The sequence below is a fragment of the Tubulanus polymorphus genome, chromosome 6 (assembly GCF_964204645.1).
Source record: "Tubulanus polymorphus chromosome 6, tnTubPoly1.2, whole genome shotgun sequence".
In the NCBI taxonomy this organism is placed as follows: domain Eukaryota; kingdom Metazoa; phylum Nemertea; class Palaeonemertea; order Tubulaniformes; family Tubulanidae; genus Tubulanus; species Tubulanus polymorphus.
Genome location: NC_134030.1, coordinates 22,275,000 through 22,300,378, shown reverse-complemented (window position 1 = coordinate 22,300,378; position 25,379 = coordinate 22,275,000). Strand labels below are relative to the sequence as shown.

The 25,379-nt window shown below is 36.9% G+C and overlaps 2 protein-coding genes across 5 annotated transcripts in view; both read left to right on the top strand.

The window, feature by feature from the left end:
- The first annotated feature begins 3,092 nt into the window (after window positions 1–3,092).
- Window positions 3,093–8,148, top strand: LOC141907410 (uncharacterized). Its single transcript, XM_074797041.1, has 5 exons — window positions 3,093–3,246; window positions 3,336–3,668; window positions 5,181–5,206; window positions 6,504–6,679; window positions 6,916–8,148. The coding sequence occupies exons 1-5, from the start codon at window positions 3,147–3,149 to the stop codon at window positions 7,415–7,417; spliced, it is 1,137 nt and encodes a 378-aa protein (XP_074653142.1). The 5' UTR covers window positions 3,093–3,146; the 3' UTR covers window positions 7,418–8,148.
- Window positions 8,149–10,855: 2,707 nt separating this feature from the next.
- Window positions 10,856–25,379, top strand: part of LOC141906708 (uncharacterized) — a 31,483-nt gene continuing 16,959 nt past the window's right edge. Inside the window, exons 1-15 of one of the 4 annotated variants that reach the window (XM_074796012.1) lie at window positions 10,856–10,903; window positions 11,147–11,265; window positions 11,827–12,120; window positions 12,404–12,730; window positions 14,761–15,096; window positions 16,503–16,796; window positions 17,172–17,501; window positions 18,261–18,545; window positions 18,945–19,274; window positions 20,407–20,697; window positions 22,165–22,494; window positions 22,740–23,075; window positions 23,344–23,610; window positions 23,846–23,947; window positions 24,035–24,079. In XM_074796012.1, the coding sequence (XP_074652113.1) occupies window positions 11,169–11,265; window positions 11,827–12,120; window positions 12,404–12,730; window positions 14,761–15,096; window positions 16,503–16,796; window positions 17,172–17,501; window positions 18,261–18,545; window positions 18,945–19,274; window positions 20,407–20,697; window positions 22,165–22,494; window positions 22,740–23,075; window positions 23,344–23,610; window positions 23,846–23,947; window positions 24,035–24,079 (3,664 nt within the window). In that variant the 5' untranslated portion in view covers window positions 10,856–10,903; window positions 11,147–11,168. Of the gene's footprint in view, window positions 10,904–11,062; window positions 11,266–11,826; window positions 12,121–12,403; window positions 12,731–14,760; window positions 15,097–16,502; window positions 16,797–17,171; window positions 17,502–18,260; window positions 18,546–18,944; window positions 19,275–20,406; window positions 20,698–22,164; window positions 22,495–22,739; window positions 23,076–23,343; window positions 23,611–23,845; window positions 23,948–24,034; window positions 24,080–25,379 lie in introns of those variants that run through there. The other 3 variants (XM_074796013.1, XM_074796014.1, XM_074796015.1) reach the window with 3 other exon arrangements.

Here is a 25,379-nt window from a genome sequence, read left to right as displayed (position 1 = left end):
AGCAAATCAAACATAAATCTAAACTGTACATCAGTTATTTCATCTTCCGGCGGTAAATATGCACCTAGGGTACTTTAGTTCACAGAAATTCCGCTATTGTTATTCATAGGGGCAGCACTGAACGGTTGGAATCTATCGCAGACTAGCTATCCTACTGTGGCATGCGAAGAATACAGATATTTTGTTTAGTCGAATTCCATACATCATTCAACACTAGCTTGCATCAGAATTATCCATAAATAAAGCTTTTAAATTGATAGAATTATTCATTATTTGCTCAGTCAAACGCCGTTCGGATTTTCAAGCTATTTCTAATAATTCGTTCAGCGCATAGGGTTACGATTTGCTATCCGCGCAAGTTTGACAGTTCATCCCGATATTGAACCGATACACGAGTTATTAGTGAAAATATCAAGATAATAAAAAAATCACTATTTGTGCCAATAACCTTTAGAATAGTTATCAAACAAAGAATCGCTATTTTTAAGCGAATGTTATACGATTGTTGCTGATGTAACTAGTGTGATCGAGTCAATAAAGACAGTTCTCAGCAGGGTTTATTTCGTTCCGTTCCGGCAATTACAGTAAGCCCTCCTGATGCAGTCGAGTGTATGATTTAGTGGAAGGAAACCCGTGTAGTTTTTTACAATAACTATATCCCCCTCTAGGCGGAATTAAGTTTCCTTGCCTCTTTATCAAATTTAATTTTTCATTTCAGGGTTTTTGTACCTGCGCTTGCTACTATTTTCTTCTAGTTTTATCGAGGAAACCAATTGTTTTAGTAGCTCATCAGCGCATAGGTAAAATTATATCTTTCCTAAGATTCTGCGGCACGGACTTGAACGATCAAATGCCGAAAGTGAAATTGTGATACCGGATAATACGAATTTTGTCTTAGTCAGTTTGGGCGTCCAGCGATTCGAACCGACCACTCTGGTCTCGGTCACTATTGGCGTTGTCGACAGGATTTTCAATTTCTGACATTTATTCTTGTATCCGTCTTGATTACTCTGCGATTAACTCATACGGAGATTTCAACTTCAAGCGTTTGGATTAAGCTAAAAGATTCGGACTTATCAACTGATTCAGATTATTCTATCGACACCTGCTGCGTTAACCTGGACAAATATTGAAAAGAAAACAGGTGGTAGTGACACGAGGATCTATACTCGAGGGAGTATTGGATACTAATCAGCCGAACAGCGTCAATTATCTCTTATTTCACGTGATTCCGAGGAGTATCCGAGAAAGTTTCGGTTGACTATATAGAGAATCAACTTTAAATCATCTAACTACATTTGGATTATAAGAATTAGTTAAGCAACTCGATGCTGTGTGAAGATCTTTCTATAACTTAAAAAAACTATTTGTGCTTAACTTTAAAAAAAGAAGAATTCAACTAATATAGTTGTGATGCCACCCAGAGCGAGCTTCAGATTGAAACAAAAACAAACGAACATCCGTTCTCCGCTACCGACAATACTCGACCGTTTTTATTCTGATTTGTACACGTGATTATACGTCATGACATCGTAACTCAATACAGTAGCAATGAAACCAGGACGTTTTTTCCATTTGTTAATAGTTTTTTTTTTGTTTACGGAAGGCACGGTTCATTTCAAAATGATTATTTCAAGTGCGCAGGCTTAGGTACACACGTTTGGCACGGCGATAGTCAGACCTCGCTAGTCTAACTGTTACGTCGTTCGTTGGCGGTAGTTATGACGTCCTCAACTGTCTGAGCTCCTATTTCATGAGTCGTGTTGACAGTCATGACCGCTGTGTCCATGGTAGCGTTATCTGATTTCGTTGACTTCGGAACTTCTGTTTTCAGCATCCTTCGGTTCAGGAATTCCTGCATACGTCTACGGTCCCGATTCAGAGTAGACTTCGATTTCAATGCTTTCGAAGGCTTCGATGACTGGACTGTCCATGTCAGTGAAACTTTGATACATCCTTCCTCGGCATTAATAGTCCAATTCTGAGGTGCCTGGTGGTATCCAGCCTCTTGAAGAGTTACTACGACTGCCGGTGGTAGAATATTCATCGTGATTGGAAAAACTTGCTGTTGAGAGCGTGGTACCACGATCTTATACGGGCAGTTGAATGTAAAACTTGCCCGCCGGTTCTAACACCAATTTAGCAAAGCTATATTCAGTCCTATTCTCGAAGAATGGTCGACGTCGGAAATCCGGAACAGAGCGAAAGAGTAACGAGCGAACTATCAGTTTGGAATACCAAAACTGGGACTTACTTTATTTTTACACATAGCTATTTATATAACACAGATTCAGACAGGTTGAGACATGGAAAATGATACAAAAACAAAGGTGACGAGTGACGTGACAGTGAGACAAACAACAATTAACACATTCTGACACAGACAAACAGTCTCAGAGGACAATGAGTAATAAGATGGAGACATAAAACGATAAAGAAATACGAAATATAGATGAAATATGTATAACAATTATCAGTGATATTTAGTGTTGTTAAACTATTTTAAATTCAGCCGATTTGTATTAAACAACTATTTAAGTTCGATCACACTCGCGTACAGTTTTCCTCGGTAAAAATACTTTGACGGCTTCAGATGCTGCCCAACGGTTCCTTCGACAGTATTCCAAAGTTCGAAAGTGTTTCGATTTCAAACGTAGCCACCGTTTTACTTGAACGGAAATTTTAGGGGCTAGAGCGAAAACGCGTCGACCGATTCCGCCATATTGAATTTGAAATCCAACAGTTTTAGGATTTATTTCAATCTTTTCTCAATGTAATTAATGTACGGTCGATATAAACATGTATCGCACAGGGGTAGATCCATAGTTAAAGCTAGATATTGAAGTTATCATTGAGCAAAAATACCATATTGCAAGACATCTAGGGAATTAACTTTTCACTATTGTGAAATAAGGACACTTCCTGCGTCCCCTGGAGTAAAAAATGATTTTCTTTTGTCCCAACTAATCAAATAAGGTGCAGTTTATTTACCGATAACTATTTAAATCTATTTCCGTATAAATAAAAATCAACACAGCGAGATACGGGCTTCGATTGATTTAGATATGATCATTTTGTCCATTGATAAGGAACTAGTTCGGTAACGTGCCTAGTTTTACTGGGAGTTTTATATCAGAATCCTGAGAATGATGTTGAAGAACTGTTTCGTACTAATGTGCGTCGTAATTTTACTGCAACTGGGAAACATACACAGTACAGAATTTTCTCGAATGAAGAGAGATGAAAGTAAGTTACTCAAATTATCATGAATGATTTTTTTTGTATTGTTTGTGTTGCGCTTGTATGTGACATTTCGACACATCCGTTCTTTTCAGGCGATCGGTATATCACAACTCGTACACATCGAACCGCCAAGATAACCCAAGGACAAGAGATAAACTATAGTTGTAGCATAGCGGTTGGAAAGTCAGAACCTAACACAACATTGATATATCAACAGAAGAGCCGAAACTCTGAATCATGGGGCCCGGTTCTTGGAGGTATACAACCTCACAGATACGTCGAAGAGAAAATACGCGCTTACGCTGATTTGAAATTCAAAGCAGATTTCAACCTACACAATGGATCTTCATTTAGATGTCTAGTAAAGGAAAACTCTACATATCCGAAACCTTGTCAGTTTCATATGATTGTAGTTCATGAAACCGGTAAGTAATAGTTCATTTTTTAACCATTATTTCATCAAAAAGCGAGACAAAACTATAATTTATCTGCATAGTTAATGTGTCTTGTGTTTTAGTTCATTTTCAATAAAAATGTCTCAGATGAAGTTCTGAACACATGTGAAGTGTGGACGATCAGTTTTTGAAAGTGTGCTGATAAAATGTCTAATATCTGGTGTTTGTAGTTTATTTTCAATTAAAAATGTCTCATGTGAAGCACTGAACACATGTGAAGTGTGGACGATCAGTTTTTGAAAGTGTGCTGATAAAATGTCTAATATCTGGTGTTTGTAGTTTATTTTCAATTAAAAATGTCTCATGTGAAGCACTGAACACATGTGAAGTGTGGACGATCAGTTTTTGAAAGTGTGCTGATAAAATGTCTAATATCTGGTGTTTGTAGTTTATTTTCAATTAAAAATGTCTCATGTGAAGCACTGAACACATGTGAAGTGTGGACGATCAGTTTTTGAAAGTGTACTGATAAAATGTCTAATATCTGGTGTTTGTAGTTTATTTTCAATTAAAAATGTCTCAGATGAAGCAGTGAACACGTGTGAAGTGTGGACGATCAATTTTTAAAAAGTGTACTGATAAAATGTCTAATATCTGGTGTTTGTAGTTCATTTTCAATTAAAAATGTCTCAGATGAAGCAGTGAACACGTGTGAAGTGTGGACGATCAATTTTTAAAAAGTGTACTGATAAAATGTCTAATATCTGGTGTCGCTCGTATGAAACATGTTTGATATTTTCGCCCGATTATTTACGCCGTCGGATCGCCCGCAAATTCGCTCGTCTGCCCGCACTCGGCGAATTCCGCCGAGCGATCCATTTTTATCAACAAATAGGATGCGTTGTTGATATCATGTGATTCGTTAACTCTCTCCCACTAAGTGCCAGTCGCTGACCGAATTTCGGTTTGATCGCTACGTGTGCCCGCTCTTATCGGACGTATTAATCCGTCGGCGAATTTAATCTATTCAGTGAAGTGATACCTCAACTACTCAAACTTCCTCATTCTTTAAATCAACAACTTTACAGTGATAACAGCTTATCATTCATCTCATATTTACTTTCGAATAAAGTGACTTTTCAGGTTGTGATGTTTACGAGGGATCAAATATCAGTTAACTAAAACGGAATTGCCTTGTAATATTTGTCCATCATTTATTAGGCTTTATTGTTATTTTCTCTATTATCTAGAAATATTTTATCCATTAGAATATCATATCTGGGTAAATTATTTTAGAAATATCATTACATTTAATACATTTAATAGCAGGGCACATTCAGTCGTCGCTATATCGATCCGAAAAGTAGAAAAGGTCACATTTTGTTAAGGCGAGGCAAATGATTTTAAACAAAAGGGCACATTCAATTTCAAGCCGAGTTGCTTTTTCCTGATCGGGGCGTGGAAGCGTTCGTGAAAACCAGGCTTTAGGTATGAGATCGAAGCATGATTTTTTCTAATTCGGTTAGTTATTTCTCGTTTCAGATCATTCAACTACTGATCTACCGAAGGTGAGAATCTGCCTCTCAAGCCTTGGTCAAATCAGGGAAATGAAACTAACTTCCCTGGTCAAATTAAAACCACATAACTCTTGAACTGGAGCTAAGAGTAAAATTAACCACTCAGAACTGCGGAACTGGATTCAGATTGTGGAACTGGATTCATTATTGATATGATAATATATTGATTATTATTGGTCTTTTGATCTTTAGTTCTTACACATAGCTTCTGTTTTTCATCCTGCGAGTTTTGTTACATGTATTTCTGGTCATTCCAACAGTCGAAACCCGTAACAAACACAACTAACACTATAATAATATTTTATTTTTCATTTAACTTAAAGTACAAGATATAATAACGATAATAGTGAAGAGAAATAACAGTTAAATGAAGGAGGCAGTGAAAGCCTAGAGGCCGTACAGGTCACCGCACCTGAAAAAATTATAATAATTATAGACTGTTGTATTTTTATATTTCAAATATCGCGCCAATACTATGTAAAACTATTCAGGTCCGTAGCAAAAGGAGTAAAATGGTCTAGCGGCGATGAGATCAGATAGACACCTTAATTAGAGAGAAAAAAAATACAATTAATAAATCTGTCATTTTTATTCGAAAATCAAAAATTTCTGGTTGGTTTGGACCAACAAGATTTTTTTCGCTACGAGTTTCGAATGTCCTCTATGCAAGTGTGCAAATCTAATCTAAATCTCATTGTGTGAATATTTACTTCCTAGACAATTCACTAATTCAATTCATACAATAGTCGTCTGGCCTTTATAGAATGTTTTATGCTCTCTCTAATTACCGAACTCTAATTGAAGGCTTGTCACTTTTAAACAATACCTAACAAGTTAACTTAACGTGTCAGTCTACATTGTATTGACATACAAAACCGGCTGAAAAAATCGTGCGCCATCGTCGACAATGTCGCTGGACCCTTGTGACGAAGTTGTCATCTGTGTAATGTACAGCGGCCATCCGAAATCTGCCTTCAGAAATAATCTTGATCGGCCAAAAATTCGTAGCCCTACGGCCCTGTCATATTCAACACAGCAAAAATGTCAGTTGGACGGTTTGCTATGTACTGTATTCTTGTATTGGTATTTGATGATTAATTTCAATATGGCAAAAATAGCCGAAACGTTGTGGTTTTCGAATAATAAATTATATCATTTAAAATCCAAATTGTAGGATTTCGTCAAGTGTACACGAATTAGTTTAATCGAATTATAAGTTTGATTATTGATTTCTTTTCGAATAAAACGTCATTCAAAAATTCTATTTCATTATTCTTACAACTTTCAGACTAAATCAGACCCCTATCACCGGACCATTAAAGACCGAAGCACAACTGACCAGACCACAACCGACCAGACCACAATTGATCGGACCATTCTCTACTTCGCCTGCGGAGCGACTGGATTCATTTTGATCGTTATCATCGCTGTTGTCATCATTTGCGTCATTGTCATCATTCGCAGGTTAGTCGACCGGAAAACTCGTCATACATACACTGTGTGCTTCTCCATACCCCAGTGATTATGTTAAAGAACATCTTATTCTGACAGTTTCAAAATTTTGGCTAAACTAACATTCCTAATTTCTAGCTGGATTGTGAATTATTGTTAAGGATGCAATTTTTTATGATTATTATAATAATCATAACAAATTTGCATCCTTCACAATAATTCCTATACTGCTACATCAAACATTTCAGATGCAGACGACGTTCGTCCGTTGAAGGTCACGTGGATACTTCAACACAACCGCAACAGCTTGAAACCGGTGAAGGTCATGTGAACACTTCAACTCGACCTCTTCAGCTTGAATCAAGAAATGACGAGTTGTACATCTACGAAGACCCGGATGATTACAGAAATTCCGATAATTTTTCAAAAAGAAAACTTTTGAGGAATGCTGAAACTAGATTACAACATAACACGCAAAGTCATAAAGCCATGAGAGGCGAGAAGGGTGAAGACTCAACTTCTTACATTGATATGGAAGCCGAGAAGGGCAGAGACATAACTCCTTATATGGATATGACAGCCGAGAAGGGCAGAGACACAACTCCTTATATGGATATGACAGCCGTAAAGGGCGAAGATACAACTCCTTATATGGATATGGAAGCCGGAAAGGACACAGATACAACTCCTTATATGAATATAGAAGCCGGGAAGGCGGCAAGTTTAAAGGAAGAAACAGTTCATACATAAAATTTGAAACGGAGTTTAAATTGAAAGAAAATGTTATTGAACATTTTTTTTTCACGCTCTTGTGGATTGTTCGTAAAAAATGCGATCCGTAGATGTATAATTGTTAAATATGTTAGTATAATTTGTATACACAGTGGACCCTTGATATACCGCCATACTTTCTATACCGCCAAAATCGTTCTGCACCGACGGGGGCTTTCTGGGTTTGGTAGGCCTTTTAGATTTTGTCATACTTTTCTATACAAATAAACTTTGATAAACTTGAATTGAAAAAGAAAACATGCAGGTCGTTACAAACGAAGGTGGAACGACCGTAAGATCACACCAGCTTGATCCACCGATCGAAGCAGGATTTGAAACACGGCTCCGATTTAAAAGATTCCACGCAGAACGCCAAGTCGAAACAGGGGTCTGGAAAATTCTGGTGTATTTACATGCAATTTCTAAGCAAGTAACATTTAAGAGAAGGTAAATCTTGTGCCGCGGACTGCTGTCATATTATTTCCCTGTTAGTTAGTTCTGAAGATAAGGTATCAATAATCATAGGAGTTGAACTAGTGTATATTTCAACTAGTTCAGCCCGTTATGGTTGGTTTAGAACTGACAACATCATAGGAGTTTTAATGATACACACAAACTGAACTAACATCGATTATTAATCAATTTTTTAATGTATTCTAGACAGGGCTTGCCATGGCAAATTGATTGCTAAGAAATATATATTATTAAGTTAACTTGAAATAATGTAATATAGTTCTATATATATATATATATATATATATATATATATATATATATATATATATATATATATATATATATATATATATATATATATATATATATATATATATATATTAAATGTTTTGTTCTCAGTCATCTGTATAATTTGCATGTATTATGATAATTTGTCATAAAAGAAATATTTCTTTGATAATAAAGTTTATCATTATTAATGAAGAATGAAGGTGATCTATTTATAAAACTTACGTCATATCAAACCTGGGCCAAACTAATAGAGGATGGAGGTAGAAATATCTGATTTGAAGAAAATCGACGGGTCTGACAAGAAAGTTAAATAACAAATTAAAGTAAGTATAACATTTTAAACTGGAAGGAGAATATACTGAAGATAAAATATCAACTTCAGTGAAAAAGTAAGATCGAAAGTATTTTTTTCTTATCATCTTGTTTATTTGGTTATTATCTTAAAACTTTATGTTTTTTATCTTTCGTAAAATTCAAAGTCGATTATAACGTTTCTATATGAACACGTACACACTAGAATTTGTGTCAGATTATTGTTTGATTGAGGAGGTTTTCTCTGGTTCATCTGTCCTTCCTTTTAATTCAAGGAATGTATATAATCCATGTTTTATCGAGGGTTTTTCTCTGATATCTTTAGTTTTAGCGAAGCTAGAAATCTGTAGAATATTCTGTAGAATAAATCGTTTTGTCAAAACTGTCTTAGAAACTTTTGTTTGTTTTGTAAATTTGTTACTATTGCTAAATGAAGTTTTATAATATATATTGATAAGAATCATGATAATTGATATTAAAACATTTCATATTCTGGATGTACATCCACTGTATAACTTGCATAACTTATTATATTTTCTTTGTAAATAAAGATCTGATAATCATCCAGATAGTTAAATACAGGGTGTCCCATTAATTACTATACATAAAGAACTGCCTGTCATTTTCAAACCGCTTGAGATAAATCAGCCAAATCTTCAGGAGAGATGGACTACAATAATACTTTTCACCACAGAAAATTACTTTACTAAAATCAAATTAATTTACAAAATATGCTAGATGGGAGAACCTTTCAATTTTATCACATGATTCAGTCTATTGTTGAAATTTCTCAGTACATTGACAATCATCTGTGTTATTGCAGATGTTTCTCTTTAAATCATCAATAGTTTCTGGCTTGTTTTGGTACACTGTGTCCTTCAGCTAGCCCCACAAGTATCCAGTGGATTTAAGTCAGGCGAGTATGGGGCCCAGTCGTTTACAGTTTGGAGCGCTGAGATTCTGTCACCGAAATGCCTATGCAGAACATCAATTGTTTTGTGTGCTGAAAGACATTGCACACCATTCTGTCGGGACCACACAGGATTGAGACATCCTCTAGACATCTACGAATTTTGTAATGGAGTACTGAATCAGCATCTTATGATAGCTGGCTCCATTCATAGTCAGCATTTCCTTTTTGTCAAAAAGGTATGGCCCGATTATAGGCCCACTGGATGACCTACTGTATGGCAAATCCAAAGATCACACCTCGTAGACAACAGACAGCTCACTTGATGACATTGATAAAGTGGCTTCTCTGCAATCAAATAGGGATTCTTGACACCAAAATCTATGGTTCAGACTGACAGAAAGATTTGGTTTCCTAAAACCAGCATACTATCTAGGCTTTTTGTTTCAGAGACATAGATATGATTTAACAGTGATCTATTCTTAATCAGAATTATACAAAATCACTACAACAATGTAATCAGTTGCTAGGAAATCACTAAGCAAATTACCATAGCAACCACGATAATAATCAAAAAGTACTGTTACATTCTATCATTTGGTGGAAAATCGAAACATTTCATTAAGAAATGTGGAGGATACAGGCAGTTCTTTATGTATAGTAATTAATGGGACACCCTGTAATAGTGTATTTTCGCCTATGCGTTAGACGCTCATTAATTGGCTCATGAATTGCGGTTTTGGCAGGGCCCGCCTGCATCCACCAGAGCCTTGCGCTCTATAGTTTACAAAGAAGACCTACAAATCGAAACACGCTCAGTAAAAATGAGACACCGCGTGTGGAAAGTTGTCTATTGATACTTTGGTTTTTTGGATTCTGTACGTAATGTGTCTTCGATGGTGATTTCAAAGTCATTTTTCAATCAATGATTGAAAAGTTGTATTTTTGAAGAAAAGTTCGATGCACAATTTTCACATGATGTTAAATGTTCCTTTCTCGCTGGAAGGTGAAGTTCCGTGTTCCTTTACATTGTTTTACCAATGTATGTTTCATTTTGCATCACGCAAACATTTGAATTTATGAAATTGGTAAACAAGGGTGAAGGTGTACTATGGGAAAAGTAGTTCTTTATTTTGGAAGAAGTAAAGACAATACGAATGTTCACGTTTGGTATTGTTTGAATAAACCAATAGTTTTCTGCTAAATATGATCGGAAAAGGTAATGGATATGTAAGGATTAAAAAAGACGATAGGGACAGTGTTCAGACACTTTTTTTCGCTGCATGAGACGCTCCAATCATGTTTTATCATGTTTAATGTTGATTGGGTGACGATGATAAAGAATAGTTAAACCGGTTTAAGGCGGTTTGTTGATAAAACTTACGTCATATCAAACCTGGGCCTTTCATTAAACTACTAGAGGATGGAGCTAGAAATATCTGATTTGAAGAAAAACGAGGGATCTGACAAGAAATAGAGTTAAATAGAAAATTGTAGTGGGTATAAGATTTTAGAATATACTGTAAATAAACGAATTACTGAAAAAGTGAAATTGAAAGTACCTTTGTCTTATCATCTTGTTTATTTGGGTTATTTTCATAAAACTTTATATATAGTTTTTTATCAGTCGCAAATTCAAAGTCGATTAAAGCGTTTCTATATAAACACATACATGAGACGTGTGAGAAGAGCGCGCAGTTTACTCTACATTACATTAGATTCCAATTGTTTATTTCAAGGTGACACGTTAACGCCTTGAAGATGAAGAACTGGATGTGGTTGGTAATCGATGTAATTCTACTGCTGACAATCTCGTTCCATTCAGAAGCTGTATCGGTACGAAATAAGAGAAATACTGGTGAGTTAAAATGATGAACTAGTTTTTAACTGCAGCGTCCGGTTTTATAGACTGGTATTAATATTTCAGCACCTGATGGAGTTGTACTGGACAGTGTGAATGTATTACCGGGTACAAGAATATTACGCATATTGTGTATTTGATATTTCAGCACCTGATGGAGCTGTACTGGACAGTGTGAATGTATTACCGGGTACAAGAATATTACGCATATTGTGTATTTGATATTTCAGCACCTGATGGAGCTGTACTGGACAGTGTGAATGTATTACCGGGTACTAGAATATTACGTATATTGTGTATTTGATATTTCAGCACCTGATGGAGTTGTACTGGACAGTGTGAATGTATTACCGGGTACTAGAATATTACGTATATTGTGTATTTGATATTTCAGCACCTGATGGAGTTGTACTGGACAGTGTGAATGTATTACCGGGTACAAGAATATTACGTATATTGTGTATTTGATATTTCAGCACCTGATGGAGTTGTACTGAACAGTGTGAATGTATTACCGGGGACAAGAATATTACGTATATTGTGTATTTGATATTTCAGCACCTGATGGAGTTGTACTGGGCAGTGTGAATGTACTACAGGGTAGAAGCATGTTACTGTCGCAGGAAGGTAAAACTGTTAGTATTACCTGTAAACAGAGCAGCTCTACAGCGACTGGTGTACACTTCCAGCTACAGGTGCACAATGGGACAGGAGGGACCTGGACACCATTACCTCTCACCTCGTCTAAACCGGTGTGGAAAATTGTACCCGAGGCTGGTAAACAGTATAAATGTGTGGCCACTAATTCAGCGGGAAGGAAAGAAAGTAAAATCTACAAATCAGATGTAATCAGTGAGTATAGGCCGTTCTTTCTAAGACGTTAGCCGTGTGTTTCTTCTATTTTTTATTTTGAAATTTCACCGCTTATCAAAGTTAATGCCATGTCATTGATTGAATCACATTTGCAAAATCCGAGCTTTTGCAAATGCCAATCAATTTCGATTGTACACTCTATCGAACCTTAGGTTTAGAGTCCTTTTGAAAAACAAACAAATCGTCCAAAATCTTATCTCCTTTGTTTCCAGTTTCACGGCTTCTGGTAAATTGTAAATGTTTTCATCTAAATTTGTTATAGGTATAAAGATAAATGAAAACCCGTGTAAGGCGGCTCAATTCCAATCACTGGCTTGTACTTGTGAAGCCACTAGTAAGATTCGTAATCCAAATATAGAACTAGAATGGTTTGCTGATGGATATAAAGAAGGTATAAAAGATTTCTCCAGAATTCCACCAGGCGTTAATACTGCGGTGAAAGATGGAGTTATCAACAGGAATAAGATGGATTATAGAAACCTGATTTACTCAACATTATGCCAATGTCGGTTATGGAAGTATAATGGGATAGAGTTACCGGAACCACTTCAAAAACAAATACTACATCAAACTAAAATGGACGTTACATGTAAGTTATGTAATATTTTCATGAAATAATTTCTATACAATATCATGAGTGAAATTTGGTGTGAGTTTAGGCGTGGTTACATTCATAGTGATACCTATCTTCCCTGTGGATCACATTTATAGAAATAATGGGATAAAAATGACAGGAAACCACATGAGTATAGTACTTATCTATTTTTCTTTACTCATACACATGTGATATTTGGACAGATTTTAAGTTCGCTATACGGTTATGAAGGATCCATTTCTTGCCAGCTGGCTGTACTTAGAATCAATGATAATAATGATAATAATTTATTTCTTAAAAGCGCTTAACATTAAGATCAATCTCAAAGCTCTTTACAACAACAGATTAAATTGACATGTTTTAACCGATGATTTAAAAACGTCAAAAGATTATATAGCCCTAAATATGTTCTGGCAAACTATTCCATTGACCAGGGGCAGAGATCATCTCACATAAATGTTCGAAAATCCAATTTTGGAAGTTGTTTGATGGCAGTGTCGTGTCTACGAGTATACGTCTTGTGGGGTTGACTAACATTCCGGAGTTGATGGCTGCTTGGCCATGTATGGTTTTGTACATGGGCGTTAATCGAGCGTCACGTCTACGTTTCTCCGGAGTGGGCCATTTCAGGAGTCCTAGCATCTTAGTTACACTGGAGGTGCTCTGCGATCTGTTTAGGACAAACCTTGCGGCTAGCCGCTGTACCTTTTCGAGTTTGGCGATATCAGACTCGGTTAGTGGATCCCAAGCTGCTGATCCATATTCTAATGTCACGAGATTGGATTATGCCCGTTGTTTAATCCTGGGTGATGAAATATGTACATTTCCTCTGGGGAAGCCGTTTTGTTGGCTTTGTTACAGATACTGTCAATGTACGCAAACTCTATGGTATGACGTTATGTTGTGGAGACGATACTATTAGCTTCAGCATGGTTCATGATCTGGCGGGCTAAGCAGTGCTCAAGGAGATTACAACATATACTGGTTAGCGATATGGGTCTGTAGTTAATCGCAGAGTGCTTAGCGCCTTTCTGATCTCCAGTCCTCGGACACGATGCCTGAGTTCAGGCTGCAAGCGGAAGATGGCAGCGAGGACAGGTGCAACAGGTGTACAGGACGCTCGATGAGATGTTGTCGGGACCACACGCCTTGTAGACATCCAGGTTCTTGAGTAGGAAGTTGATACCAGCGGTGCTTCGTGGGGTCCATCATATCCGGGAGCTGTTCGTTGCCCGGAATCATCTGTTACTGTCAATCACCTTGTTATCGGAGAAGGGAACTGTTGGTTTAGTATATTTGCCATCATAGAGGGTATGAGAGGGTTACCATGAATGCGGCCCTCTGACAGTAAAGTTGGTATGCCAGACAAGTTTTTCTTTTTATGTTAGATGTACGTCCAGAATCTTTTACTGATGGTTGGTTCATCTTGTCTATGCAGTGTCTGTTGAAAATTATCTGGATTTGTCGCCACTTCAGAGACGTTTATCACACTGGAATCCAACTCTCAACGCAAATCACACAGCCAGTTATACAATCTTTATTCATAAAATATCGGATTCAAACTATGGAACTTACAACGAAAATTATGTGGATTTCTGCGGCAGCTACGTTCACGATGCTGTGCTTACTTCCGCTTCGCCTTTCTAATCCGGTGAGGGCGCTGCGCGAAAACAGATATCGCATTGGGAAATGTACTGGTGATGTCACGAGTCGGCCTTCCCGTTCGCTTACACTTCTATGTTATAACCGATGAAAATATGTAACTAAGGTCGTTATAACCGAAAGTTCGTTAAAAAGAAATATTACCGGGCAGAAACGAAACAGACGAAGAAACGAACTTCGGCTGAAATCACCGCGCAGGAACGCACCAAAACGGGCGCAAAAACAAAGCTTCGTTTCTGCACTCGTTTCTTGAGAAATTTTAGCTGTTATGAGTGATGGATTACTGAAATACTAATGATTGAAAAGTGATTCTCAAAAGTCATTCTCAAACATTAACATCATAATTGCATTTTCTATTTCAGATTTTCCCGCTGAAATTCAAACGCGAGATACTTTCACCGGACAACCTGACATTAGAAACCAAGGAGAAGTTGTGGAATATATTTGTAGAACTGTGGGTGGAAGGCCCGATCCTACAGTGATATACCAACAGAAGAGAAGAGGTTCTGAACAATGGGAGCCAATTCCTGATCCACAACCTCGTAAAGTACCTCTTAAAGGGGGTTTAAAAGGTTTTGACACGACGTACAAGGTCAAAGCTGATTTCACACTGCACAATGGAACGTCATTTCGATGTGCTGTAAAGGAGAACCTTACGTTTCCAGAACCTCAGCAATTTAATCCAATCATTGTTCATTGTAAGTAACAGTTTTTTTTCGAATTTGAGAATTCATCCTGAAATCGGCTTTGGGTTTAAACAGTTTACCTTGCAATGGTACAAACCTTTCATCCTAGTAGACATAAATCCACCCTGAACATGTCACGGTATATTTCTCTGCGAAGATCATAGCAGATCCTCACGATGCTGTCAGGTTCAAATCCCTGTCGAGGAAGCCTAGCTCTTATGTGAGAGGGGTTCAGAGAACCTGATAAAACTTATATTACCACATACATTTGCAGACACCGTTTTATTATGGAAAATTTTCCACTTCTAAGAATGATACCAAGAAAATACCTGATACTGTCAACTGTTTCAATAAACTTATTCAGTACAACTTGCAGTTGGCGAAAACGATGACTTTTTGTCGTAATTAATTATCAGATTCCTACGGACTTTCAGCACCTGATGGAGTTGTACTGGACAGTGTGAATGTATTACCGGATACAAGAATATTACGTATATTGTGTATTTGATATTTCAGCACCTGATGGAGTTGTACTGGACAGTGTGAATGTATTACCGGGTACAAGAATATTACGTATATTGTGTATTTGATATTTCAGCACCTGATGGAGTTGTACTGGACAGTGTGAATGTATTACCGGGTACAAGAATATTACGTATATTGTGTATTTGATATTTCAGCACCTGATGGAGTTGTACTGGACAGTGTGAATGTATTACCGGGTACAAGAATATTACGTATATTGTGTATTTGATATTTCAGCACCTGATGGAGTTGTACTGGACAGTGTGAATGTATTACCGGGTACAAGAATATTACGTATATTGTGTATTTGATATTTCAGCACCTGATGGAGTTGTACTGGACAGTGTGAATGTATTACCGGGTACGAGAATATTACGTATATTGTATATTTAATATTTCAGCACCTGATGGAGTTGTACTGGACAGTTTGAATGTATTACCGGGTACAAGAATATTACGTATATTGTGTATTTGATATTTCAGCACCTGATGGAGTTGTACTGGGCAGTGTGAATGTATTACCGGGTACAAGAATATTACGTATATTGTATATTTAATATTTCAGCACCTGATGGAGTTGTACTGGGCAGTGTGAATGTATTACCGGGGACAAGAATATTACGTATATTGTGTATTTGATATTTCAGCACCTGATGGAGTTGTACTGGACAGTGTGAATGTATTACCGGGTACAAGAATATTACGTATATTGTATATTTAATATTTCAGCACCTGATGGAGTTGTACTGGACAGTGTGAATGTATTACCGGGGACAAGAATATTACGTATATTGTGTATTTGATATTTCAGCACCTGATGGAGTTGTACTGGACAGTGTGAATGTATTACCGGGTACAAGAATATTACGTATATTGTGTATTTGATATTTCAGCACCTGATGGAGTTGTACTGGACAGTGTGAATGTATTACCGGGTACAAATATGTTACTGTCGCAGGAAGGTAAAACTGTTAGTATTACTTGTAAACAAAGCAATAGTGCAGCGACTGGTGTACACTTTGAGCTACAATTGAACAGTGGAGCAGGAGGGACCTGGATCCCATCACATCTTACTTCAACTAAACCGGTGTGGAAAATTGTACCCGAGGCTGGTAAACAATATAAATGTGTAGCCACTAATTCAGCAGGAACGAAGGAAAGTCAAATCTACAAATCAGATATAATCAGTGAGTATTGGCGGGAACTCCATTGTCCTCTATAAATCAGTTGGTCATGTGACAATCTGTTTGTTTCTACAAAATGCAACACTGAACCTACTAATTGCGAACAGAAAATATGTTGAAATATATTACTGGATTGGCTGACAGTTTCTATACCAGTACCCTTCATATAGATCAATACATGACATACTGGTCATTGTTCTGCTCTCTATAAAAACTCAATTGGTTAGCTAAAATCTGGCCCCACACTAGTTCACTGTGGAAATAAATTAGTCAACCCTTATGGCGCATCTGATTTAAGATTTATCAAATAATGCTGAGGGGGAAAAAGGAAAACTTATCTGCGTTCATGTGTTTCATTTCATATCATTCTCATTGTAGGTATAAAAATAAATGAAAACCCGTGTAAGGTGGCTGAATTCCAATCACTGGCTTGTACTTGTGAAGCCACTAGTAAGATCGGTAATCAAAACATAGCAGTAAAATGGTATGCTGATGCATATACTGAAGGTGTAACGGAGTTTTATCCGATTCATAAACAAGGCGTAACTACCCCGGAGAAAGATGGAATTGTTAACAGGAATCAGATGGATTATAGAAACCTGATTTACGCAACATTGATTCAATGTCAGTTGAGGAGATACAATGGTTTAGTATTACCGAGACCACTTCAAAATCAAATACTACATCAAACTAGAATGGACGTTACTTGTAAGTTATATAATATTTTCATCTGAGAATTTCCATTCGATATCAGTCTGAAATGCATGTTACATTGTTTGAATTAATCGTTCGTCATTTATCTAATGTAATTTGAACATATGAAATTATATTGTTAACATTTAGAGATTTGGGAGTTACTTTGATAACTATTTATTTGCTTTGTCAAATCCAACCTTCTAGAAAATGATTATACCATGGGGTTTGATTCAGGGACGGATTCACCCTCCCCCAAAAAGGGCATATCATATACGTATATAATTGATAGGGAAAAAAGCTAACCGGAAAACACTAACCAGTTTTTAGATATACAGATAATAAGCTTATGAATTTAAATTTCTTAAGGTGTCATTTTGATATTTTACATTTTCAAGTAAAATCTTGCCATTATCAGGGGTGGGGCGCCCCAAACCTCCTCTTGAATCGGCCCCGTACCTATTTGAACACCTTTTTATTTATACCGGGTACAAGAATATTATGTATATTGTGTATTTGATATTTCAGCACCTGGTGGAGTTGTACTGGACAGTGTGAATGTATTACCGGGTACAAGAATATTACGTATATTGTGTATTTGATATTTCAGCACCTGATGGAGTTGTACTGGACAGTGTGAATGTATTACTGGGTACAAGAATATTACGTATATTGTGTATTTGATATTTCAGCACCTGATGCAGTTGTACTGAACAGTGTGAATGTATTACCGGGTACAAGAATATTACGTATATTGTGTATTTGATATTTCAGCACCTGATGCAGTTGTACTGAACAGTGTGAATGTATTACCGGGTACACGTGTATTACTGTCACAGGAAGGTAAAACTGTTAGTATTACCTGTAAACAGAGCAGCTCTACAGCGACTGGTGTACACTTTGAGCTACAAGTGAAAAGTGGAGGGACCTGGACTCTAATACCTACAACATCAGCACCAGCTTGGGTTTTTAAACTGGAGGCTGGAAAAGAGTATAAATGCGTAGCCACTAATTCTGCTGGAACGAAAGAAAGTCAAATCTACAAATCAGATGTAATCAGTGAGTATTGGCGGGAACTCCATTGTCCTCTATAAATCAGTTGGTCATGTGACAATCTGTTTGTTTCTACAAAATGCAACACTGAACCTACTAATTGCGAACAGAAAATATGTTGAAATAAATTACTGGATTGGCTGACAGTTTCTATACCAGTACCCTTCATATAGATCAATACATGACATACTGGTCATTGTTCTGCTCTCTATAAAAACTCAATTGGTTAGCTAAAATCTGGCCCCACACTTATTCACTCTAGAAATAAATTGGTCAACCCTTTTGGTGCATCTGATTTAAGATTTATCAAATAATGCTGAGGGGGAAAAAGGAAAACTTATCTGTGCTTTACTGTTGTGTACCATGACATACCATGACATACCATACCCTATCATATCATTATAGGTATAAAGATAAATGAAAACCCGTGTAAGGTGGCTGAATTCCAATCACTGACTTGTACTTGTGAAGCCACTAGTAAGATCGGTAATCAAAACATGGCGGTAAAATGGTATTCTGATGGATTTACTAATGGTTCAACGGATTTCGACATGATGCATGATCAAGGCGTAAATACCCCGGTGAAAGATGGAGTTATCAACAGGAATCATATGCAGTTTAAATTCATGATTTACGCAAAATCGATACAATGTAGTTTGTGGAGATATAATGGTTTAATATTACCGAGACCACTTCAAAATCAAATACTACATCAAACTAGAATGGATGTTACATGTAAGTTGTATAATATTTTCATGAGTGAATTTCCATTCGATATCAGAGTGAAATGCAGTTAACATTCTTTAAACCGATCTTTCGTCCAGTATCTAATGTAATTTGAACATATGCAATTATATTGTTAACATTTAGAGATTTGGGAGTTACTTGGATAACTAGTTTTATCACAACGTGTGATCATGTTAATATAACTATTTCGTAACGTCGTGTCTTATAAATGTTTTCAAATTCTTTCGTTATGATATTTGATCACATCAGAAACTCGCAATGAATATTTATGCATGTATTTATTTGCTTTGTCAAATCCAACCTTCTAGAAAATGATTATACCATGGGGTTTGATTCAGGGACGGATTCACCCTCCCCCAAAAAGGGCATATCATATACGTATATAATTGATAGGGAAAAAAGCTTACCGGAAAACACTAACCAGTTTTTAGATATACAGATAATAAGCTTATGAATTTAAATTTCTTAAGGTGTCATTTTGATATTTTACATTTTCAAGTAAAATCTTGCCATTATCAGGGGTGTGCACCCCAAACCTCCTCTTGAATTGGCCCCGTACCTATTTGAACACCTTTTTATTTATACCGGGTACAAGAATATTATGTATATTGTGTATTTGATATTTCAGCACCTGGTGGAGTTGTACTGGACAGTGTGAATGTATTACCGGGTACAAGAATATTACGTATATTGTGTATTTGATATTTCAGCACCTGGTGGAGTTGTACTGGACAGTGTGAATGTATTACCGGGTACAAGAATATTACGTATATTGTGTATTTGATATTTCAGCACCTGGTGGAGTTGTACTGGACAGTGTGAATGTATTACCGGGTACAAGAATATTACGTATATTGTATATTTAATATTTCAGCACCTGATGGAGTTGTACAAGACAGTGTGAATGTATTACCGGGTACAAGAATATTACGTATATTGTGTATTTGATATTTCAGCACCTGATGGAGTTGTACTGGACAGTGTGAATGTATTACCGGGTACAAGAATATTACGTATATTGTGTATTTGATATTTCAGCACCTGATGGAGTTGTACTGAACAGTGTGAATGTATTACCGGGTACAAGAATATTACGTATATTGTGTATTTGATATTTCAGCACCTGATGCAGTTGTACTGAACAGTGTGAATGTATTACCGGGCACAAATATATTACTGTCGCAGGAAGGTAAAACTGTTAGTATTACCTGTAAACAGAGCAGCTCTACAACGACTGATGTACACTTCCAGCTGCACGTGAACAGTGGAGCAGGAGGGGCCTGGACACCATTACCACTCGGTATATCGACAGTGTGGGTTTTCAAACTGGAGCCTGGTAAACAGTATAAATGTGTGGCCACTAATTCAGCAGGAACGAAAGAAAGTCAAATCTACATATCAGATGTTATTAGTGAGTATGGTCAGTTCTTTCTGAGATCTAGAAGTCCGTGCTTTCAAATACTTCAGGGACATCTGTTTTGATTTGGATTCACCAAGAACCTCGGTGTCTGGTGTTACTACAAGGTACTCTTGGACGGATATCACTGTGGAAACAACCAATTCCAGAACTGGATGCAGATTCTGCAACGTTTTTTTAAGGGTGAAACTAAGAATGTTTGAAAGTCGTCACTCTTTTTGTCACAGTTTCTGAATATGTGAATATTCTTCAGACTGAGTTCATCGTAAATGATTAAAATCATCAGCGTTTAAACGCGAGAAAGTTACACTGTATCATCAGTTAAATTATCACCGTCCCTTTTGGCTAGTGGGTGGCTCCAAGAATATCCATGAAAGTTGAGCTGTATCATCAGTTCAAATGTCCGCTCAAAAACAATCGATAGCTTGAAGAAACCACGATGATTAAAATCCGTTTCTTTTAAGTGTTTAGTTTCAAGTGTTTCTGAGTTTCATGTATTCAACAATAGAACTATTGAAATCTTCATTTTGATAGAATCATATAAGCATTTGTGCCAATCAATTTCGACTATACACTCTATCGACCTCTAGGTTTTGAGTCCTTTTGAAAAACAAACAAATCGTCTAAGATCTAATCTCCTTTTTAGCCCACTTGGGACTTTAGACTATTGCGTTCACTTTTCATCCGTCGTCCGTCCGTCCGTCCGTTCGTACGGACCTTCGTCCGTAGACGGAATCCAGTTATTTTTGGAAGTTTTGAAGACGCTTCAAGGTAATTTCTTGATATTTCATTTATGCATGTATCTACCCTAGACACATCTTCAGCCCAAGAAGCACTTTTTACACATCTTTGAAGTTTTCGAAGGAAATTTTGAAGACGCTTATCAATTACCTTGATCTTTCAGATATAGTTGTATCCTCTAAGGGTCTATCAGCATGAGAAAAATTGGGTCACTCGGACTCGAGTTGGCCGTCCTGTGACCTTTTTTGTGCCCAAAAATGTCAATTTTAACCTTGATTCTCAGTCCTGTAACTTCCTGATGGTTTGCCATTTTTCATTGCAATTTGTGATGGGTATTCTTTGGAAAGGGGTCTTTTATACCTGAGACAGGTATTTTTCATCAGCAAATTATGACGCAATTGGCGGCCATCTTGGTGTCGTAAGTACTCATTCGTAGTTTGAAAAGTTGTAGCTCATGACATGTTCAATGATTGTGGTGAGTTTCAAGGTCATTAGTTATTCTATATGGTCACCAGGGGCGTTGAAAAGTAGAATAACTTAGTATTTCCTTATTATATTGGTCGCTCGACATATTTTGTTACCATATTTTGAATATTGAAATTGTTAGATTGTTGAGCATTTGAAACCACTTCCAAGTGGGCTTGGTGTCCCTGGGCCCCTAGTTTTCCAGTTCCACGGAATCTGGTAAATTGTAAATGTTTCCATCTAAATTTGTTGTAGGTATAGGGATAAATGAAAACCCGTGTAAGGTGGCTCAATTCCAATCACTGTCTTGTACTTGTGAAGCCACTAGTAAGATCGGTAATCAAAACATCAAAGTAAAATGGTATGCTGATGGATTTACTGAAGGTTCAACGGATATTGTAAATATCCATGAGCAAGGTGTAAATACTGCGGTGAAAGATGGAGTTATCAACAGGAATCAGATGGATTATAGATACATGATTTACGCAACATTGATTCAATGTCAGTTGAGGAGATACAATGGTTTAATATTACCGAGACCACTTCAAAATCAAATACTACATCAAACTAAAATGGATGTTACGTGTAAGTTGTATAGTATTGTCATCGGAGAATTTCCATACGATATCAGTCTGAATTCTTGTTTGAGTTTTAACATTCAAACGGGTGTCCACATATGAATTCCCCTGCCATATCTTACGGTGCCTAACAAGCAAATAACGTGGCGCGCATGAGAGCTGAGCTACAGTGTATTTATCCCGTTATTCATGAATTTGATCGTCCAAAATATGATATCATCCAAAAATACATTTACATCTTTATCTTTTCAGATTTTCCCGATGAAATTCAAACACAAGGTAATCTCACCGGACAACCTGACATTAGAACTGAAGGAGAAGTTGTAAAATATATTTGTAGAACAGAAGGCGGGAGGCCCGATCCTACAGTGATATACCAGCAGAAGAGAAGAGGTTCTGAACAATGGCAGCCAATTCCTGATCCACAACCTCGTAAAGTACCTCGCAAAGGGCATTTAAAAGGTTTTGACACGACCTACAAGTTCAAAGCTGATTTCAAACTGCACAATGGAACGTCATTTCGATGTGCTGTAAAGGAGAACCTTACGTTTCCAGAACCTCGACAATTTAATCCAATCGTTGTTCATTGTAAGTAACAGATTTATCTGTCGAATTTAAGCAATCAACCTAAGAATAACAGTTAAAAAAGAATTCCCTGCTACTTTACGCGATTTATGCAAAAAACATAACTGTTGTTCCTACGAACGTTAATAGATAATATTGCTGCGCCGTATTATATTTGCCATCAAGTTCGAATCCCTGCCAAGGGAGCATGGCTCCTGTGACAGGGGTTCAGAACTCCGCTAGGCCAGATATTTGTCAGATTCAACCTTCACCTTTTGTATTTTTCAAACAGATTTTGCACCAGTTTACAAGAAATCCAGTGAAAATGAAACACACGCGGCGTATAATGTAACAGTTAATAGTAACCCATTGACTCAACAAGTTACATGTGACCCTCCAGCTGTCGTTCAAAAACTATCAAACTATCAGTGGAATATAACGATTCCTATCGTAAATAGTACCACAACTGACTATAGAGGGCGGTGTTTGGCTGACGGTATTAATGAAAGGGTCATTGATGTCGCTGGTTATCATAACGCCGGTCCAACTGATGAACCAGGTAAGATTCCACGTTGGTCAGAAATCACCGGATTTTATCTGAATACTGAGTACAGACTGATAGAATTTTGTCCCTGAAGTCAAAATCAACCAACATACTCTAAAAATCCTAAACCACCGATGTATATCACGGTTGATTTTGGTTATGAAACAATTATTTGAGGCTAGTCCTAAATAGATAAATAATATCAACGCTGTGAAATCAATTGCTGATTGATATATAATAAATCGATTAGTTTTAGATCATGGTGGAGGCAGTGTGGCTGGTGCTGTGATCGGTATATTACTGATATTACTGATTCTGATAATACTGTTTATACTGTGGCGTCATGACTGCTGTAAGTTTTACATAAAACCATCATTTAATCTGAAAAACAATAACAGACAAACTGTTGAAATAAAATACTAATATTTCTAATTGACAGTGCGGTGCAGAAAACCTGATGATCAACTGTGTAGATGTGGAAATTGTAAGTCCTGTAATAATTCATTATACATAATGCTTAAAATGAAAAAATAGTTTACAAGGCTATAGGGAGTCAAGGGTCCCAAGGTGGTACGCAGTTGATTCTCGATTATCAGTCAAAATGTTAAATTTCGGGACCCTAGTTGCAGAGTCTTATTCAAAAAGTGGTCGTAAACTCTTAGACTGGTCTTAAATCGTTAGATTGGTTATAGAAACCAAAATGAGTTGAGACTGGTCTTAAATTGTTAGATCGGTTATAGAAACCAAAATGAACTTAGACTGGTCTTAAGCTGTTAGATAGGCCACAGAACTAAAACCGTTAATTAACAAATTTTAAACATTAATCTTTTTTTTGCCTTTTTAGCCCACTTGGGACCAGCGAGCTATTGCGTTCACTTTTCGTCCGTCGTCCTTCCGTTGGTCCGTCCGTCAGTCCGTAGACGGAATCCAGTATTTTGGGAAGTTTTGAAGACCCTTTAATTTCTTTATTTTTGGGTTATTTTTGGGTCCCTTTGGGTTTTTGTATAACTTGTTATAATTTCTTTGTAAATAAAGATCTGATTTGTGGTGGCTATTCTATGGAAAGGGATCATCTATAGCTGAGACAGGTATTTTTGATCAGCCAATTTCATACGACATGAAAAATTTGGAAAACATTAAAAAAATGTTATAGATTTTGAAACTCCAGAAAATTCCAATGGAAAAAGAGAACAATATATATATCGCATTCAATTTTCATCCTCCGTGGTCCGTCCGGAATCCAGTTATTTTGGGAAGTTTTCTTGATATTTGGCTTGCATCTAACCTAATACATCTTCAGCCCAAACATTGGCCCGATCTGAATCAAGATGGCCGACTGGCACCCGTTGTTGTTCGCCAAAATCAGCACTTTTTACACATTTTGAAGTTTTCAGGGACATTTTGAAGACGCTTTGATCAATTATCTTGGTCTATATATGTGTATCTTTCAAAGGCCCAGTTCTATGATTGTGGTGTGTTTCAAGGGCATTGGTTTCATTACATGTTCACCAGAGGGCGTTGAATATTGAAATGGTCAGATTTTTGAGCATTTTAAAGCACTTCCCAAGTGGGCGTGGTGTCCCTAGTCATAAAAACTGTGTAGTCATCGACAGCTTTATAGTCATGCATATTTTGCTCATGTTTAAGTGTCCAAACTAAGAGTGTTCGGAAGTCGTCACTCCTAGGTCACAGTTTGTATAGACGTGAATATAGACCGAGTTCGTCTGGAAAGACCAAGTCCCAGTTCCACAGATGTGAGTTAGAGTTGACTCTGAGTTAAAGTT